The 18875-nt window shown below is 53.5% G+C and overlaps 1 protein-coding gene across 1 annotated transcript; it reads left to right on the forward strand.

Annotated features, from left to right (window-relative positions):
- The first annotated feature begins 167 nt into the window (after positions 1 to 167).
- On the forward strand, positions 168 to 18660 carry TRAM2 (translocation associated membrane protein 2). Its single transcript, XM_057382185.1, has 11 exons — positions 168 to 385; positions 8059 to 8122; positions 10220 to 10329; positions 10521 to 10637; positions 12210 to 12268; positions 12786 to 12870; positions 12978 to 13048; positions 13741 to 13845; positions 13986 to 14144; positions 15104 to 15276; positions 15915 to 18660. The coding sequence occupies exons 1-11, from the start codon at positions 266 to 268 to the stop codon at positions 15986 to 15988; spliced, it is 1137 nt and encodes a 378-aa protein (XP_057238168.1). The 5' UTR covers positions 168 to 265; the 3' UTR covers positions 15989 to 18660.
- Positions 18661 to 18875: the final 215 nt, after the last annotated feature.

Below are 18875 nucleotides of genomic sequence, written 5' to 3' on the forward strand. Positions count from 1 at the left end.
TCGGTGCCAGTCCCAGTCCCAGTCCCAGTCCCAGTCCCAGTCCCAGTCCCAGTCCCAGTCCCGGTCCCAGTCCCGGTCCCAGTCCCAGTCCCGGTCCCAGTCCCGGTCCCTCGCGGGTCGGGGCGGGGTCGGTGCCGGGGCCGAGCGGAGCCGGGCGGGCGCGGGGAGGGCTCAGGCGGCGGCGCCTGCGCGGGGCCATCGCGGCGCTCCGCGAAGTTCCGCGGGGCCCGGGGAAGTTTGGGCTCGGCTCGGCTCGGCCCCGGCCATGGCCTTCCGCCGGCGGGCCAAGAGCCACCCGCTCTTCAGCCAGGAGTTCCTCATCCACAACCACGCCGACATCGGCTTCTGCCTGGTGCTCAGCGTCCTCATCGCCCTCATGTTCGAGGTGAGCCCCCCCCGCCGCCGCCCCCCGCCTGCCTCACCGGGACCGGCCGGCTCTGTGTCCCCACCCCGCGGATGATGTGCCTCTCTCGGCTCCTCATGGGGTGTCCCCTCGGGGGCTGTCTCAGCTCGGGGGGTCCGCACCCGGCCAGGTGCCCCCATCCCACACGGGGAGGGGGCTGCGGGGTGCGGGACCCCTCGCTCTGGGGGTCAAAGCGCCGCGCCATTCATTCCCCATCTCTCACCCACCGCCGGAGAGGTGCACAAATTCCCWCAGGAATTCCCACGGGGACCCAGCCGGGTGCTGGCTTTGAGGGTGGCACATCCTCCTCCCCATCTCCAGCCCTTTCGGGGGTCCCTGTGTGGGGAAGGGGGAGCACAGGGGGTGTCAGATCCTCTCCTCCAAACCCACCGCAGCTCTCGGGATGTCCCGAGCCCTGAGGGGCGCGTCAGCCCCACACGGCGAGGAGCCGAGCCTTGGCTGATATCACCAGCTCCTGGAAATGGGGAGAATATTTTTTCGCCTTTTTTTCCTTTAACAATAGCCCTTTTCCAGGTGTTTTCTCCGTGGGACGGGCGCTGGGGGCTCCTGGGCCTGGGGCAGCCTCCCCGGCCTTTKCCCATCCCGGCCATCCCGCTGTGCYGCGGGCTGTGGGAAGGCATCCCCGCTCCTCCGTGGGGCACCTTCACCCTTCCAGGGTGGTCGGAGACCCCCGGCAGGGCCGCTGTCCCCCCACCACTGTGCCGGGAACGCCGCTCCGGCTCCTTCCCTCTGCTCCTGCTTTCCCTTTCCGTGTGGCTTCGCTTGGCTCCGGGCATCCCACGCCGAGGCACCGGGCCGTGGTCAGCGGCACCGCCGGCTGGGACCCCCCCGCCTCCGCCGCTGAACCCTCCCCTTCGGCAGTGCCACGTTTCAAAGCGAATCCGGATGGGAAAGGGGTGGCCGGGGGGCCTGGCGAGGGAGGAAAGGCTCCTTCTGCAGCAAATCGCGGGAGGAGGAAATCCATTTCCTTAATTCCTTCCCTCTGGAACCCCCTGCTTTTCTATCCTCTCTCTTTTTTTACTGCAAATTCATTGAATGAATGCGTCTCTTCCAGCACTCGAACCCCTTTCAATGTCCTTGGGCGTGTATATATATACATATATATATATTTATTTAAGGGTTCTGAAACCAACCCAGGAGGGCCAGCTGTATTCCGAAGCCATATGCAAATGCTGCAAAGTTGGGTTGCAAGTTTCATACTCGTACTGTAAAAGGTCACTGAGGYGGCATCTCTCTCTCAGGGCTTGTCCCTGCAGATGGTTTTGTTTGGGTTTTGGGAGCCCCATCCTGTAGAGGTGGCACCTGGGCTTGCTACTGTGATGGATTTTGGTTGATATAGTGCTGTGAGGGCACTTCTGAAACGTGGTGAGGGGAGGGGTTTGTGGTGTTTCTGGGGTTTTTAGTGTCTTTTAATTAAATCTTCCATGGATGCTGAAGGCAGCAGTTTGCTGCTGTTCCAGCAGACCTCAGGTGACAGTGCTTGCCATGCCATGGTGGCTTCCAGTGCTCCTTCTGCCCGGCAGCGTAATCCCTGTCTTCCCCTTAGCATGGGGTTTGGGACAGCTCTTGGTCCTTGTGGGTATTTTAGTTTATTTTATTCTTACATTTATTCCTTCTACTTCTTTTTTCCTCCCCTGGAGGCAAATTCAGCCTCTGCTCTTCCCCAGCCCCCCAAACGATCCGTCCCCATTTGTGCTGCCTCTCTGGTGAGTTTTGGTGGCAGATGTGAGCCCTTGCCATGGTGAGGAGGACATGTCACTGTCCCTTCTCTCATCCCTGCTTCCCACCCTATGACCAGGCTTCCACCTTCCCCGATGCCAGTGGCCACAGCCAAGCTCGGTCTCAACGGAAAAGGCCGAATCCTGATCACAATGGGCCGTTTCCTGCAGGGAAGGTTTTTTTGGGAAGACACAAATATGATTTTTAACCTTTTCCCAGGCATCCCTCAGGAGCCGAGTGCTTCCTCACTCAGGCACCTTGCTCGGGGTGATGCTGTGGGGCTGCCATGGGTCTCCCACTGCCCAAGCACAGCACGAGCTACTCCTTGAGCATCTTTTTGGGTGCACAACCTTTCTCCATCCATATGGATTCACCGACCTGGTAATTCCTCCATGGCAGGGAGCAGGTGCTGGTCATGATGGGATTTGGTGGCACGAGGCTGCTTCTTGGTGTTACAGGTGTGTTGGAATTGATTATTCCAGTGTTGTGTGTGTTTTTGAAGATCACTGCGTTGCTCTCTAGGGAGGAAGMCCCAGGCTTGGAGGGAATTTCCGCAAAAAGAGCTGTCCTGAACAGGGCACTRCAGAGTGGTTTTCCTTCCCAGCCAGCCCTAAACCTTCAGGGTATGAGAACACACCTGGTGTGCATCTGCCTGGTGCCAGAGAGGTATTTGCCACATGTGCCTGGTTACTGGAGCCCAGAAAGAAAGAAACTCTCCTTTTTTTTGGTGAAAGCTATTTTTGGTGACTCTCTATAGAAACGCGAAACAGGTGCTTCCCATCCTTGTACAGAAATCACTTTGCATATCTTTTTCCACCCTGCATGGCAGAAGAATGAAGCCAAGGCCAGGCTGGGTTTAAGCTGTGTCCCACCAGGGGTGGCTCCTATGAGTGGTGTTGGGTCAAGTTTGGGGCAGACTTCACTGATTTTGGCGAAGCTTCTACATTAGGTGGGGAAACTGAGGCTCAGTCACATGTGGGATGATAAAATAAAGTTATAAACCATTGTTTTATAAGGGATTCCATGCYCTGGCTGGGCTTTCCCCTGTGCACAGATCGTGGCTGTGAGTCACGGGCTCCCAAACTCTGGGTTGTGACACTGTCAGAAGAAGGCGGCTGACGAATGAGCTGCTATTTCCAGGCTTCCTGCTAAATATACTTTCCCCTTCCCGGTCCCCTCCGTAGTACTCTAAAAATTAAGGCCTTCCCATTGTTAATGAGGGAAAACAAAATGYGTTCCTGCCTCCTCCGGTCTTTGCCAGATGTGGGAACTGAGGCACACAGGCAGTGTAAGGGGTGAATAGCTGAGGAAGAGTGGAAAAAGGGGCAAAAAAACCAGTATTTATGTTTACTTTTTAAAAGGGAATAAACAGGAGGGAGTGAGAGGCAGTGGAAATCGTGTCATGCTGGGGGATGAGTTTGTCTGTGGGGGCAGAGGGGCTGCACCGCCCTTGGGAAGGGCTTTTTGTCAAAGCCWGATGTTTACTTTGAAAAGCTTTGGTCCAAAGTTTGGGCTTTAGTTTACATATAGGGCCTGTGTCAATCTATACTGTGGATCAGCAAGTTTGTCTTTCAGAAAACTCTGGCTAGTGGGGGAAAAAGAAACCCAAAGTTGTGAGACAAGCCTTTGGACARCATTTTATCTGTAATTAGTTTGAGTTGTTTTTCAAGCCCTGGAAATATTTTCCCGGCTCTTGACTGCAGAAACTCCCCCAGCCTCCCCTGCCAGAGGTTTGGAGCTGCTTCCTTCCTCCAGAGTGRCTTTAACTCAAGCAGGACCATGGGGATGTTTGTGATCCTGGGGCTCCTGGCTGGGGTGAAGACAAATCCCACTGGGATGAGGCWTTTGAGAAGGGAAATGGGTTTCATATAATTCCAGATTGGTTTGGGTAGGAAAGGACCTTAAAGCTCATCTCATTCCAACACTCTGCYATGGGCAGGRACATCTTCCACTAGACCAGATTGCTCAGAGCCCTGTCCAACCTGGCCTTGGATGTTTCCAGGGATGAGGAGTCTACAAATGATCCGGGCAAGCTGTTTCCATAGTTCCTAGAGTGCCCTGGGGATGGATGCTCAAAAATCATCCCTCATTCCTAAAAATATTACTGTTTGAAAGTTGCAGCAGATAGATTTTGCGAGAGGTACGAAACTGCCTGGATGTGTGTGCTTGGACACCTTTTTAAAAACCACTTGCTTGTCTGCATAAGTGGAGTTGGGATTTTGGTTTGGAGCGTTTCATGGCAGGGAAAAAAACATCTCCTAAAATCGCTGCATGGGGCTCACAGCAGCCTGATCTATGGAAGATGTCCCTGCCGTGGCAGGGGGCTGGAATATGATCTTTAAGGTCTCTTCCAACCCAAACCATTCTGTGATTCTAAAAAAGGATGGGGGGAGCTTGGCTGCTCTGCTCTCCAGGCTAGAAGGGGTGTGGATTTTTCCCCTCACCACACTATCACGGAGTAAATGCCTAGTGGTGGATTGTAAATGTTGGTAGTGCTGGGTTTGCTTGGCTTTATCTATTGGGCTGTGAGGTGGATGTGCTGATTCAATTTCTGGCCATGAGAAACAGCCACATCCCTGTCCTGGCTGATCCAGGCATCACTGGAAACTCTGGTCTTGACAGACAGACATGTTGAGTTTTGTTTCTTCACCATCCACCTGCATTTTGGTCTTGGGGTTGGTGGCTTTGTCCACCAAAAACCCACTTGGCTGCTGAGGATATGGTTCCTTCTGCATGGCTGTAGGGAGCTCCCAAGGAAAGCTGCTTCCCAAATCCACCTGGTTTGGGCACACAGAATCATGAGATCATTAAAGTAGGGAAAGCCCTCTAAGGTCATCGAGTCCAATCATCCACCAGCACCACCAAGGCCACCACCAACCCATGTCCCCAAGTGCCACATCCCTCATGTAAGGCAGGCTGGGATGAGGGGCACCTGGCTCTGCATAATGCAGGTCAGGGAGTGAATGAGGAATAAATACACAGCCTTTCCTACATGGTCCCTGCTCTTTGTGTCCCATGGGGACAAATCCCTCTCCCGCTCTCTAAAAGATTGTGCCTGGGGATTGTTAGGTTGGGTATGAGGAACAATTTCTTCASTGGAARGGTGGTCAGGCATTGGAACAGGCTGGAAGTGCTGGAGTCACCATCCCTGGAAGCGTTCAGAGAATTTGTAGATGYGGCACTTGCRGACAYGGTTTTGTGGTGGGCTTGGCAGTGCTGGGGGAGCRCTTRGATTCCATGATTTTAGAGGGATTTTCCAATCTGAATTATTCTATGATTTCATGGATTTTACTCCTGCCAGCAGCAGTTTAGTGGCAGCTYTGACTTTTCTCCCTTCCCTGCAGGGCAGGAGTATGCTTGGCACTTCCTTTCCCCTAGCAGCATCTTGTTTCAGAGCAAACAGACAGCGAGCCTTGTGCCTCTGAATAATCCTCACGTTGCTCTTCCCTCTCCAAACTTCTGCTTTCCCTGGCTGCCTRTGAAATGCTCAATGCAGGCTCTAARTCTTTGCCATCCCTGGTCCTCASCTCTCTTCCATGRGCCAAGGAAACCTGGGTTTTGCCTTGCAGGGGATCTGGAGGTGGTATTGCTGGAGATATGGCTCAGGTGTTCCCTGTTTTCCAGGAGGCTTAAGCTGGTGATTCTGGCTCCTCAGGGCTGTGTAGCAGGGGGTGGTGGTGTGGTGGATGGGATATTGGGAGGGTCATGGGGGTTTTTGGAGCTTGGTATTCACCTGATGGAACTCAGTTGTGATCTCAGTCCAGTCACCTGTCCCTTTGTGCCTRCTGGTAAGGGGCAGGTTGGGAGCAATGGTCTGATCACTCCCCAACCTATTGCAGGAGACAGAAATGCCTTTGGTGCCTGAGAGGAGAGATTTCCCTCCATGCAGATTCTGTGGGATGGGAAGGTTGGGTGCTTGGAGTTCTGATTTTGCCATGGTGGTGTTAGTGTGTGCCTGAGCTCCCCATCTGTCCCATGGAGCAGAGAGGCCATTTGTCCTTAGACATCAGTCTGTCAGGAGCCTGCCTGCGTCCAGGAGGTTACATTTATCTTCAGCTGCTATAATATTTTGCTCAGACTTCAGGAAACAACCTGCTACCCCTCTGTAAGGAAAGGTGGGGAAGTGCTGAGGTGGCTTCAGAGCTGCTGGTGGTCCTCCAGCCCACAGGAAGCAAAGGCAGGTGTGGAGATGTGACAAAGCATGGCTTGATGCTGGAATGGATGGAGGAAACCTTTGGGGAAAGAAGGAGAGTCTTTKCAAGCTGTGTTGTGGCTGAGCTGCRTGTGGGCATTGCTTCCCACCCCGCAGATACTCTGGGGTCACTTTCTTGGACTCTCAGCTCTGGCCTGTGTCCTCTGCAGCAGGTTAGGAGGCTTCACCTGGAGATGATGTCTTGTTCCCAGCTGTTTACAGCAATGGGTGTCAGCCAGGTGCTCGGGGAGCTGTAAATCCATCAGTGCCTGCTGCTGTTTGCACATCCATGACCCGGCCAACACCAGCTTCATGCCTTTGTTTCGTGCCCTGTGCCAACCTGTGGTGAGGTTTGGATGCAATTCCAGGTCCTGGATGTGCTGTGCAGCTCTGGGATGAAGCAACGTGACTTTCCCAGCCAGCAAAATCTGTGGGAGCCAGAAGTGTCTCCCTCAGCCAGCTTGAGGCCAGGCGATGCACTTTTTCCATTCCCACCCCAAACTCTGCCCGTGGTCTCCATCTCCTTCATCTACTCCTCCCCAAACAGAGCACAACATGTGGGATTTCCTTTTTTTTTTTTTWWKTGGAAAAACCAGTAAAATCCCCAAACATCATGAAAACACGCCGTGGAGTTTGCTGTCCCCAAGCCGGGGCTGCCTGCGCCGGTTGCTCAACGCTGCTGGTGGCAGGATGGGAACTTTGCAGCTTGGCAAAATCCTTCTGTCTCCCCCACAAGCTGTGGAGCAATTTCCAGCTGGGATTTTAGCAGCCTGTGGCTCTGAAGCAGCAGCAGCCATGTCTGTGTGACACGCAGCTCACCTCCATCGGCATTCGACAGGCACAGGATTTTTTGGGGCTGGTTGTGTTTGAGGGCAGGTGCTTGTGAAGCCTTGGAGGGTTGGCTGGGAGCCATTGGAAAGGGAAAATCTGGTGATCTGCTGCCAGTGTGGGGTTGGATGGGAAGAAGGCATATTTGGTGTTGGATGTCTGTGCACTGGATTTTGCTGTGGCCCCAGCTYGAGGGTGCTTTGGTCATGGAGGTGCAGTTTTGGGGCATCCTGTGGGGTGGGATGCTCTGCCCCATTCTCACAGACCCTTTTGCTTTATTTTAGGGAGAATCCCTACATAAATTCAAATTTCCTTGAATTAAAAGCAATYTAGTCACTGGGCATCTCTCTGGTGACCAGTGACAGGACCAGAGGGAATTGTTGGAGCTGTGTCAGGGAAGGTGTGGGTTGGATATCAGGAAAAGGTTCTCCCCCCAGAGGGTGCTGGGCACTGAAAAGGTTCCCCAGGGARAGGTCACAGCCCCAGGCCTGACAGAATTGAAGAAGGGTTTGGATAATGTTCCCAGGCACAGGGTGGGATTCTTGGGGTGTCCTGTGCTGGGCCAGGAGTTGGATTTCAATAGCCTTTTTGGTCCCTTCCTACTCAGGATATTCCATGATTCGATTCTTTGATTCAATAAATGAAGAGTGAGCAGCACAGCYCTGGGTTTCAGGTATCCTCTTGTCTCATCCCAGGCTTTTTTTTTCTCTTTTTGGCCATACATCTGGCATCTTGTGGGTGACCAGTACGAGGTTCAGTGTTTCTGCAAGTGAAGCTGGTTCCGGCACATCTTCCTGGATGATTTCCCTTTCCTGTTGTGGTAGGAAAAAATGGATCCAGAGGAATGGATTTAAGAACTGATTTGCTTTTTCTCTCCTCTATGTGTCTTTGACAGGTCACAGCCAAGACTGCCTTCCTGTTCATCTTACCTCAGTATAATGTTAGCGTGCCTACAGCAGGTGAGAGATGCCTCTGCTCCACAAATCCCAAGGGGAGGTTGAGTCTGCCCCAAACCCTCACTGCCAGCTGGCCTGAGCTCACCCTCTACTGATCAACTGCTCAGGGTTCTGCCTGCCAGTAAAAGAGATGTTAAAAATAAGATATTTTGGGAAGACGCAAAGTTTGAGTGGCTCAGAGTACTCTGGTCATGTCTGCCAGCCCTCATGCTGCTGGGATTGGGAAGAAATGCTGTCCAGGGGATTTTGGGATGCCTCTTTCACCAGGCCACTCTGTGCTCGCTGCAGAGTAAGGATCCTGCTCCAGGCCTGCTCAGGCAGGATCAAACTGTGTGATTGTCTGCCTGGAGCAGCTTCTTGTCCCCCCTGAGGAKCAGGAGGGATTTACCTCTTTGCTGTGCAGGTCGTCTCTGTCTTGCTAATTTTTGGGGGTGGCACCTGGAGAGGGTGTGGAGATGTGCCTGGTGCACAGCAGGTTCTGATTCACAGGGAGTCATTCCAGGAGGGTCTGAGCTGGTGCAGCTCTGAACCAAATGGACCAGAGGMGGTGTGGCAGCTCCCAGCCTGGAGGCTCAGCTCCTGTTCCTGTTTTGGCTGCTGGTTGCTGCCTTTCTGGCTCAGAGCTCCTCTGGGTCTGGCAGGGATCTGGGCACTGGCGTGGAGACAGCAGGAGGTGGTTTGGGTAAAGCCCTGGGCTCAGGATGAGCCAAACGCCCGGGGCACAGAGCCTGGCCTGGTGGCAGCAAACTGCAGTTAATTGGGAGCGTTTGAGTAATCATCCAGAGAAAGAGCAGGGCGTTGGGATTAGTGGAGCTGCAGCGAGGCAGACATGCGGAAGATAAAAGCTCTGCCCTTAAAAGCTTTGAATGTTATGGCTGAAGGAATCATGCAGCTTCCAGATTGAATTGTGGTCCYGGCTCCCCTGTGGCACAGTCCAGACAACTTCCACTGCTGCTTTTTAAGGGATTTATTCTTTCCTGRTAGCAGAAATCCCAAGGGGCACAGAAACGTCTCCCCAGGACCAGGTATTGGGGTATCAATATAGGGCATGGGCTAGTGGGGACAGAGACCTTGATGCAGCAGCTTGTTGGGAGGAATCTGAATTTTTCCAGGGCTCTTTCACATCCCTCACAACTTCTGCTAGAACATCTGAGAAGCCCTGGAGAGAGGAGGCAGAGCAGTTTCATGATATTATTTTCTTAGGACTAGCAGTTCTRTCTTGTACCTTGCTCTGGGATACAGGCACCATTTTTACCTCTGGGTCTGCACAGCACCAGGAGCTCCTAAGGACAGGGTATTTTCATATCCCTGTGCCAGGCGTTTTCATAAATCCTGTTCAAATCTTAGAAATCTGGAATGAGGCTTTGTTCAAGGGTAAACAGGGCTGGTGACAGAGCAGTCTCTCCCCAGTGCTGATACCAGGAGAGGATGGACAGGATCAGGGTGAGAGGGAGCAGCAGCCAGGGCTGGGCTGAGCTTCATGTGATGATTCTTCCTGCAGCATTCCCAGCTCTGCTGCTTCCCATGAGCTGCAGAGCGTCAAATAGTCGCCTAAATGCAGATGTCTGGGGTATTTTGGGTGCTGTTGGGTCTTCAGAAGAGCACGGCCTCCTGTGGGTCCTATTTCTCATCCACCAGCCCTGTGCTGCTGCCTCAGATCTCTGAATAGCCCAAGACATCTGCATTTAGGCAGCTGAATCCTGCTCCTGCATCTTTCAGGGGGMGTGGGAGATCATGAAGGAGTGTTGAATCATGACTGAGGGGGTRGAAATCCTATCCCAAGCCCTGGTGTTCCTAGTGGGGCATCCCTGATCCCATTACCTGCTCCAGCCTCCCATGTCTTCATCCCTCCAGGTGATAAATTCTCATCTCCAGAGCTGGAAACTTTGTGTCCCTCATGTCCCCTCCTTTGAGGTAACTGTTGGAGGGGAAGCCACCCACCTGTGCCATGAGCTGACCCTGGACAGAGCCCTTTTCTCCAGCCCTTGGCACAGTCACCACCTCACTCCAGTGTCCCCATCCAGTCTGCTCCCCACTGAGCCCTTGCCTGGAAATCCTTTGGGCCATGGGGTTCTGACCCACCCTTTGGTCTCTTTGCAGATGGGGAGCTGGTCCAGTATCACTATGGGCTGAAGGATCTGGTCACCATCCTCTTCTACATCTTCATCGCCATCATCCTGCATGCAGTGGTGCAGGAATACGCCCTGGACGTGAGCGCCAGTCCCTGTCTTGTATCCTCAAATCCCAGGGGGTGTGGTCCTGCTGCCCTTAAATGCTGTTCTGGGACTGGTTTGGGGGCTGAGGTGGTGATGGTCATCTCTGGAGATGGGATGAGGAGAAGAGAGAGGTGATGGTGGCTGATGTTTTCTTGTTCTTTTTTTCTCCCTCTGCTCCTCCCCAGAAAATCAACAGGCGTCTGCATCTCTCCAAGGTCAAACACAGCAAGTTCAATGAGTCAGGGCAGCTGGTTGCCTTCCACCTCACCTCTGTCATCTGGTGCTTGTACGTCGTRGTGACGGTAAGGCACGGGGTGGCTGGGATTTGGGTTCCCAGGGGCGAATTGTGGGTTCTGGAGCACAAAATCCCACTGGCAGCAGAATCCCCAGCCAGCTCCTGAGCCAAAACAGGCACATTTCAGGAAGTTAAGCTTTCAGCTGTKGTGGATATTTCCAGCCACAGAGTGAGGGCAGTTTTGAGAGATTCTTCTTCTGCATTGTATAAGGCACAGGCAAATGGGCTGTGAAATATTTTTGGAGCCGAGCCCCACAAATCCTGCCTGGCTCTGTCATCTCCATCCGCTGCTCCATCCAGCTGCTTCTCAGCTTCTTATTTTTCTCCTTATTTACATTCTGTGCCTTGAGGTTTCTGGGTGCCTTTTGCAGGGTTATGGGGCTGATGGTTAAATTTTTGGGCTCCCTCTTTGTGGTTCCTTCCTTTGCAAGCTGATGGTGAGGGAACCTATGAGAACAGGGAAAACCCATGGTGTTCCCTGGGTCCATTGGGGATGTGTCAACCCCAAACCACCGGGAGAAGAATTCAGGGGGAACCTGTCTCATTTTGGGGAGGAAGGGGGTCGGAAGAACTTGTGGTGTGGGAGAGATCTGACTCTTTTGGCAGCGTGGAGTGATGTTGCTTCTCTGCCTGCAGCCATTGGGGTCCAGCTGTGGTCTCCAGTGGTTCTGGGGATGGATCCTTGGGGCAGATCCCTTCCCTACTTCATAGGGTCCTGACAGCTTCTCTTAGAGATCCCCTTTTCCCATCAAAGCTAGTATTTCTAGAGATCTGCTGGCACTGCCTCTGCTCCACGGGGCTCTGTGGAAGGAAACTTTGGTAAAACAGTTGATGCTGCTGGTTTTGAGCTCCCCTTAGCCAGGGCCAGACCCACCTCTCAGCAGCTGCGGGGCTGGAGCCTTCTGTGTACTCCACGTGTGCACAGCAGGTCACCCTTGTGCTTGCCTGGCCTTCCCCAACAGAAAAAAAAGGACTTGAGATAGGCAGGGAATGGATGATGGTGACTTGGCAGGACAAATTTCCCATGCCAGCATCTCCTTGCAAAGCCCAGTGCAGCATCCATGTGGCAGGAGTGAGAAGGGAGTCCCATCCTGTAAGGCAAGAGGTGGAAAATGAAACTATCCAATTCGTATCCAGCTATTTTTGTTGGTGTTTTCTGTTCCCCTTTCTGTTCAGAGGCACTTCTGGTTGTTTTTAAGTGGTGCTGGGATTGGAAATGCTGGTGGGGAAGAAGCCTCCAGACCATGCACWCAGCTGCTTGAGCCCTGCTACAGGAATCTCACCCCTACTCTTCCAGAGCATTCCAAACCCCAAAATACCCTCTCCTGAATGTGGGACCCTCTGTGCAACTGAGCAGGCAGCCTTCAGCCCCCACACAAGGGGCYTGGTGAAATTCCAGAGGAGTTCTAGGGACCCGCAAAGGCAGAGCTCAGCCTTGGCCCTACAGGGAACTTTTTTTTCTGCAAGCTGTGACAGCGCTTGGGTGTCATCCCCAGTTCCTTGTTTCACTGTGCCACCACCCCACCCTCTCATGACTTGTTTTGTTCTGCTGAAGCCTTGCCTCTCTTTTCTTTTTCAGGAAGGATACATATCCAACCCCCGGAGTTTGTGGGAAAACTACCCGCATGTTTATCTTCCGTAAGCACTTGTGAGGGCAGTTCTGGGGCTGGCCACTTCCTTCCTTTCCACAGTTTTGCCTCCTGGGAACGGGGTGCTGACAGCACAGCACCCTCTGCATGCACCCTGCAGGAGAAATGGGGGATATCTCATGGGGAGGATGTTCCAGAGGGTTTCCTCCATGAGGAAGGCCCTGTGGRCTTGGTTACTCATCCTGGGTGTTTCCTGCATCACCTTGGGAAAGTCTCTTTGCTGTTCATTTTTTCACAGCAGAAATGTAGTGGGGCATGACCCTGYCTTCTTGGGTTTTTACAAAAGTGAGGTTTGCTGTGAGCATGGACACCACAGCACAAGCTTCTGGATAAATTCTGTGTGCAGCTCTCTCGGACCAAMAAATAATTTCAGCCCAGAAATAATTTCTCCTTAATCCCATGGCTCCAAAACARTGGAGGGATTGCCCAATACTGCCCTGGCACTTGGGTTCTTGGGGTCCTGCCATGGCCTGGGCTGGCTCATGTGGCTCCTCCCTGCGTTTCAGGTACCAGGTGAAGTTTTTCTACCTGTGCCAGCTGGCATACTGGCTGCACGCCCTGCCCGAGCTCTACTTCCAGAAAGTCCGCAAGGTGAGAGCCAGGTGGGGCTTCCACCGCTGAGTTTTGGGAGAGGGAGCTCTGGGAGAGGGCAGGTGGAGAGGGCTGAGAGGTTAATTTAGCTTTTSTGCCCCTGCCAGGAGGAGATTCCCCGGCAGCTGCGCTGCATCGCGCTCTACCTGCTGCACATCGCCGGTGCCTACCTGCTCAAGTGAGTCAGTCACCTGCCCCTGCATCCTTCCTGCACCAGGGATGGGGCTGGGCAGCTCCTTCTGCACTGGGAGTCACCTGGGAATCCTCAGTGGGYTGAGGGGCTTAGAGGGAATAAAGTGTTTCAGTGGAGAGCCACTTTTTACCTAGGCAGGTATATAGGACAAGGGGAATGGTTTTAAACTAAAAGAGGAGAGATTTGGATAATGGGAAAAATTGTTCTGTGTGAGGGTGGTGAGGCATTTGGCACAGGGTGCCCAGAGAAATTGTAGCTGCCCCTGGATCCCTGTAAGTGTCCAGGGCCAGGCTGGACAGAGTTTGGAGCAGCCTGGGACAGTGGAAGGTGTCCCTCCCCATGGCAGGGGGCTGGAACAAGATGTTTTTTAAAGTCCCTTCCCACCCGAATCATTCTCTGATAAAAAGCRGAGCAGCCTTGCCAGCTGTTAGGGTTTTGTGATGGATCCCAGCTSTGCTGCCGGTTTGGGCTGTGCTGATGGTTTGGGGACAGGGGTTTCCCCCATTGCAGTCCCTCTGCAGGGATTTCCCCCTCTGCTGCAGGAAGATTTGGCTTTGGGGCTGATGCTGCAGCTCATGGATGGCAGGGCAGAGGCTGTAGCTGGGTTTGAAGGCTGAAGGTTGAAGGATTAAGGTTGATCAGCCTGGTGATGCTTTTTTTTTCCTCTTCCCTCCCAGCTTAACCCGCCTGGGGCTGATCCTCCTGCTGTTGCAGTACTTGGCCGAGTTCTTCTTCCACATGGCGCGGCTGGTTTACTTCACAGACGAGAACAACGAGAAGCTGTAAGCAGGGGAGCTGTGAGCAGGGGAGCTGCCGGTGGCTCGCATCCTCCCCAGAGCCCAGGAGAGCCTGGATCTCGCTCCCACCTCCTGGCTCGGTGCTGGGGCAGCTCCTGCCCACCCCTCTGCTTGCCCTTCTGCAGGTTTAATGTCTGGGCTGTCGTGTTCGTGGTCACCAGGCTCTTCACCCTCACCTTGTACATCCTGGTCATCGGCTTTGGGCTGCCGCGGGTGGAGAGCCAGGCCCTGGATCCCGAGAGAGGGAAYTTCTTCAGCTTCCTCTTCAACAATATTCTCTTCAGGTAGGAATGTYTTCCTTGGCTGTGTTATCTCAGCATGGGTTTTGCTGAGTTTGGAAATCGTGGAATCCAATAATGGTTTGGGTTGGAAAGAACCATAAAGATCATCTTTTTCCAAATCCTGCTGTGGACATGGATACCATCACTAGACCAGGTTGCTTCAAGCTCCATCTCAATGGGATCTAGCCAGTGGGGATCTGATCTTGGTTCCATTTAAGGAAGGTCTTAGTGAGGTGAAGGGGGTGTGAAAGAAGCAAGGAGGGGCTTAAAGGCTGCAGAACTACAAAGGAGGGGAAAAACCAGCAAATAAAGTGCTAATCAAATGAAGATATAAAGTGCAAGTCTATCTTTAGGAAAGGCTTGCAAGCATTCCCTGCTGTATCTGTAAGTGCACTTACACAGATGTGTTCAAGGAAAAGGCATTTTCACTTCTGCTTGGACATATTGTGTTGCCTGTTGATGTGGGAAGCAGAGGGTGGGATGGGCTCCTCATGCCTTGCAGTCTCTCAAGGCTGGGAGCCTTTCTCACCCTTGCAGTGTCTCTGGGTTCAGTTCAGAATTTGCTAGGCCTGGTCATTCCCAAGCTTTTTGAAGCCATGGACTGCTGGCACACCTGAGGATTTGAGGGACATTCTTAGCTCCCTTCCACCTTTTAGATGTACAGATCATCCGGGGACATCGTACCTTGACTGAGCTGCGTTGTGGTTTGGGCATTGCTGGTTGTGATGATCCTGTTCATCCCTTCCTGCTCTAAAGTTGGAAGAATCAATGAGCACCTGAGGGCTTTATGGCAGAGGGAAAGTGGCTGCTCTGGGCTCAGGGTGGCAGCAAGCAGAGATGGTGTCTGGAGGGATGGATGACCCAGGGGGACCTCGGCCAGCAGCCCCGGTGTTGGGGGAAGGCCGGGCTGGGGGTGGCCTCGCTGCTGTGTTCTCAGCCTGCCTCTTCTCCGCCCCTGGCAGAATGAGTGTGCTGCTGTTGGTGTGCCTCTTCCAGGCCTCGGTGATGTGGCGCTTCATCCACTTCCAGCTGCGGCGCTGGAGGGAGTACTGGAATGAGCAGAGCAGTCGGAAGCGAGCCGCCGCCGCCGCTGCCGGCACCAAGCAGCAAACCAAGCCRCTCAAGAGGGACTCGGGTGAGTGCTGGCAGGGTGGCACCAGGGAGGCATCAGTCCTGTAGTTCAGGATCCTCCCAGCAGGTTCAGGATCCTCCCAGAAGGCTGTTCTCATCCACCCTGTGCAGGGTGTTCTCAGCAGTGTCCTGATGTCGTGGGGGGTTCCCCATGTATGTGGGCCTTGAGAGGATAAAGGGTTTGGCTTGTGCATGGGWCAAAGTTTCTATCTTCACAKAATCGTTTAGAAAAGCYCTCTGAGATCATAGAGTCCACCCTTTGCCCAAACACCACCTTGTCACCCAGCCCRGAGCACTGAGTGCCACATCCAGTTGTTCCTTGGACACCTCTCCAGGGGTGGTGACTCCATCATCTCCCTGAGCAGCCCATTCCAATGTTTAATCACCCTTTCTGTAAAGGAATTCCTTCTAATGTCCAGTCTGAACTTTCCTTGTAGCAGCTTGAGGCCGTTCCCTCTCCTCCTGTCCCTGTTCTCTGTGAGCAGAGCCCGACCCCTCCCTGGCTGCCCCCTCCCATCAGGGAGCTGTGCAGAGCCACAAGATCCCCCCCGAGCCTCCTTTTCTGCAGGTTAAACACCCCCAGCTCCCTCAGTACCCTCTAAACCCTTCACCAGCTCCATGTCCCTTTGTTGCCATCCCCAGGTTACCATGAAAACGGAGTGGTGAAAGCAGAGAATGGCACCTCACCTCGCACCAAGAAGCTGAAGTCTCCGTAGAAGCCAAGGGTTGTCTCCTGGGGAGGAGGGCGAGATACCAGGACTGAGCAGCCCCTCCTCCTGCTCCTCACGAGCGGCGCCTTGAGTGGCTCGGAATCATCTTCCCAAGGTGTCTCTCGCTCTCCTCCCTTCCTTTCTTGTTCTGGTGAACCGTTTGCAATAAAACCAAAAAGGCCCCTTTCCCATTCCCCCATCCCCCTTGTAGGAACCTTTTCCATCCCTCTTGGTTTTGCCTTCCTCTGATTGATCATAAACCAGCGTGCAATTTTTTTTTTCCYTTTCTATTTTAGTGTTCGGTTATGTTGGTTAATGGTAACAAATGTATCATAGATGGTTCCAAACAATCCTTTTTTCTCCTACAGCGTGTTCCTCCCCTCTCTTCATGGTGCTTCCCTGAGCCCCTGGGACAGGGCCACGACAGCTTGAAGGCACCAAATGTGTKTTATGGGAACAGGTTCCTGGGGTAATGTGCTGGGGCTGTGAGATCTGAGGCTCAGGGGTGCTCTCAGGTGAGATGGAGCTCATCTGGCCAGGATGGTGATGCTGCAAAGAGAAACCAGGGTCTGGATGAAGCTCATGGTGGACCTCTGGTTAACTGGGCTTTCTGACCCCTGGTTTTGAGAATTTTGGAGAGCTGGCCAGCAGAGAAGGGAGAGAGCTCCCCTCTTTGCATGCCCCAGCTGGGTTTTTCTTGGCTGCCCCATGGTTTTTCTGGGTCTCCCAGCCCCAAGAGCTGGGCCYAGGGCTCTGCAGCTCTCAGTGTTTTGTTATGGGGCAGCAGTATCCACGTGAATCCTTGAGTCCTGCCCAGCTCTGAGCACTGGCCTGGGTCCTGTCAGCCCAGCCCTTTGTCATCTTGCCTGTGCTTCATGGACCTGGTATTCTTGTGGCTCGTGGYCACATCCAGGTGACAAACCAGTTGCTGCAAAGGATTTCTGCATCATTGGGACTGTGCCCCTCGTGCTGTCACCTCAGCCTTCCGTGTCCCAACCATACCAGTCCAGCCGTGCCATCGGCAGCCACCAGCTTCACTCTTTGTTTCCAAAGGATACAGCACTTGTATCCACCCAAGGTGCTATCAAATCCAGGGTTTCTTCCAAAAATCCTAGCCCCTTCATCCTTTTCTGAGCTGTGAACGAGATGACAGGGAAGGAAGGGGAAGGAGGCCGGGGCTGCAAGGAGCAGCTTGCATTTTAGGAAAAGCCTGGCTTGTGATGCGTAGCTGTTGGCAGATGGAGTCGTCTCAAATCTACCTCAGAGGCCATCTGTTGCTGCAGACCACTTTTCYSTCTTGCTCCTGCCCGCTGCCACCTYCACGTGCTGGCAGGAGATTCCATGGAAAGCCAGATCCCACYGGCTGGATCCCTCGCTGMCTGCCGGGGAGCAGCATCTGCTTGSGGTTTCGTGGGTCAGTGCCATCTCGCTGGGCTTCTTTTTGGGGTGCCACACGCCWGGCCAGGTTTGGCAGGTGAGCAGCAGTGGCACCTCTGTCCCCATGCTGTCTTCTGGGGCGGTTCCTGAGCTGGGCTTTGCTGTTGGTGCCTCTTGTGCAGCRAAGTCGGCTGTAGCTTTAGTTCTGCTTTGCCACGGCAGGAACGGGGGACTCATGGGGTGTTCCCTTGGCTGGGTGAGGAGAGGGACACAGAGCTGGGGTGCTCTTCCCYGTGYAGCCCARGATTGACCCTTGGGTGCCCCCTGCTCAGCCCTTCGGGCAGCTGAACTCCGGCTCTCTCCGAGTGCAATTCCAGCTCCAGGCTGGTGCCGTTGTCCTTGGTGCCAGTCATGTTTTGAGGAATGGGTGACAGTTGATTTTCTGCACCTCTTTGAGTTGAGTTGGCTTTGTTTTCCTGTTTTTCTGGGTGTTTTTTGTCCTTTTCTCACCTTCTCCTTGTTRAGGAGGCACCGGAGGGAGAAAATGTGCAGGGACGTGAGGACAGTTGGTCACATTCCACTTGTTCCTCAATCCCCACAACCTTTGAGTGTCAAGTGAGAGGTGTTGGCAGGAGAGGGCTTTCCCCTTTTTCAGGGAGCTGGGGAAGGAGGCTGGAGCAGAGCCCTTGCTGGTACCCTGCCACTGCTCCTCGTAGCCCTGCTGGGTGGACGTTTTGGTTCAGAGGCAGCAGCAGAACCCAGAAAAGAGCTTTATGTTGGGGAGGGTATGGAAAAGGTCCAGTGTGAGAGGTTTTTCCTTTCTCCTGCCTCTTCCCATCCCCTGCCATCGACTGCCAGAGCCCTCCAGGAGTGACTKCTGGCCGGCACCTCCCCAGAGCTTCGGCCAGGTCTGTCCGCAGCGCCGATGCCTTGCAGCAGCCAAGCTGCTGACTCTGTTAACAGGTGACAATAGAGCCCCCCAAAAACCTGGCTGCTGAATGATTCCTCCTCCTGCCTGCTTGGCTTCAGGCAGCTTTTCCACTTGCACAATCCTGTCTGTTCCTACAATAGCTGATGTTGCTTTGTATCCCAAGTGCCTTATGTTGTAGGCTCTCTGCTCTATAGCAGTAGCTGAGCACCCTCCCTCATGTACAACATATGCTACATTTACATGGTTTTTAATTTTCTTTTTGACAGAGCTACCAGGAAAAGGGACATTTGTTTTTGAAGCGTTTCTTTCCACATGTTCTTTTTATGATTTTGTTTTTTTTAAACCTATAGATGATGGGGCTTGGTTTTTTTTTTTTGCCCACGCCTATATTTAGTCCTCAGAAATCCCCATCCTTCTGTTAGACCCAAACCTGGCAGGTCAGTTTCTTTTGAGCTGAGCCTGTGTAGTGAGGCAATATCCACTGTCACCCTGGAGGTTTGCAATCCCCTCTCCATCAGAGGGRCTGCCATGGGCTGCTCCTTTTTTCGTGTTGTAGTGCAAGCACAATCCCTGGGCTGCAAGCCC

The sequence above is a fragment of the Malurus melanocephalus genome, unplaced genomic scaffold, assembly GCF_030028575.1.
Source record: "Malurus melanocephalus ecotype Western Australia unplaced genomic scaffold, MMel_1.1 scaffold_553, whole genome shotgun sequence".
NCBI classification, from domain to species: domain Eukaryota; kingdom Metazoa; phylum Chordata; class Aves; order Passeriformes; family Maluridae; genus Malurus; species Malurus melanocephalus.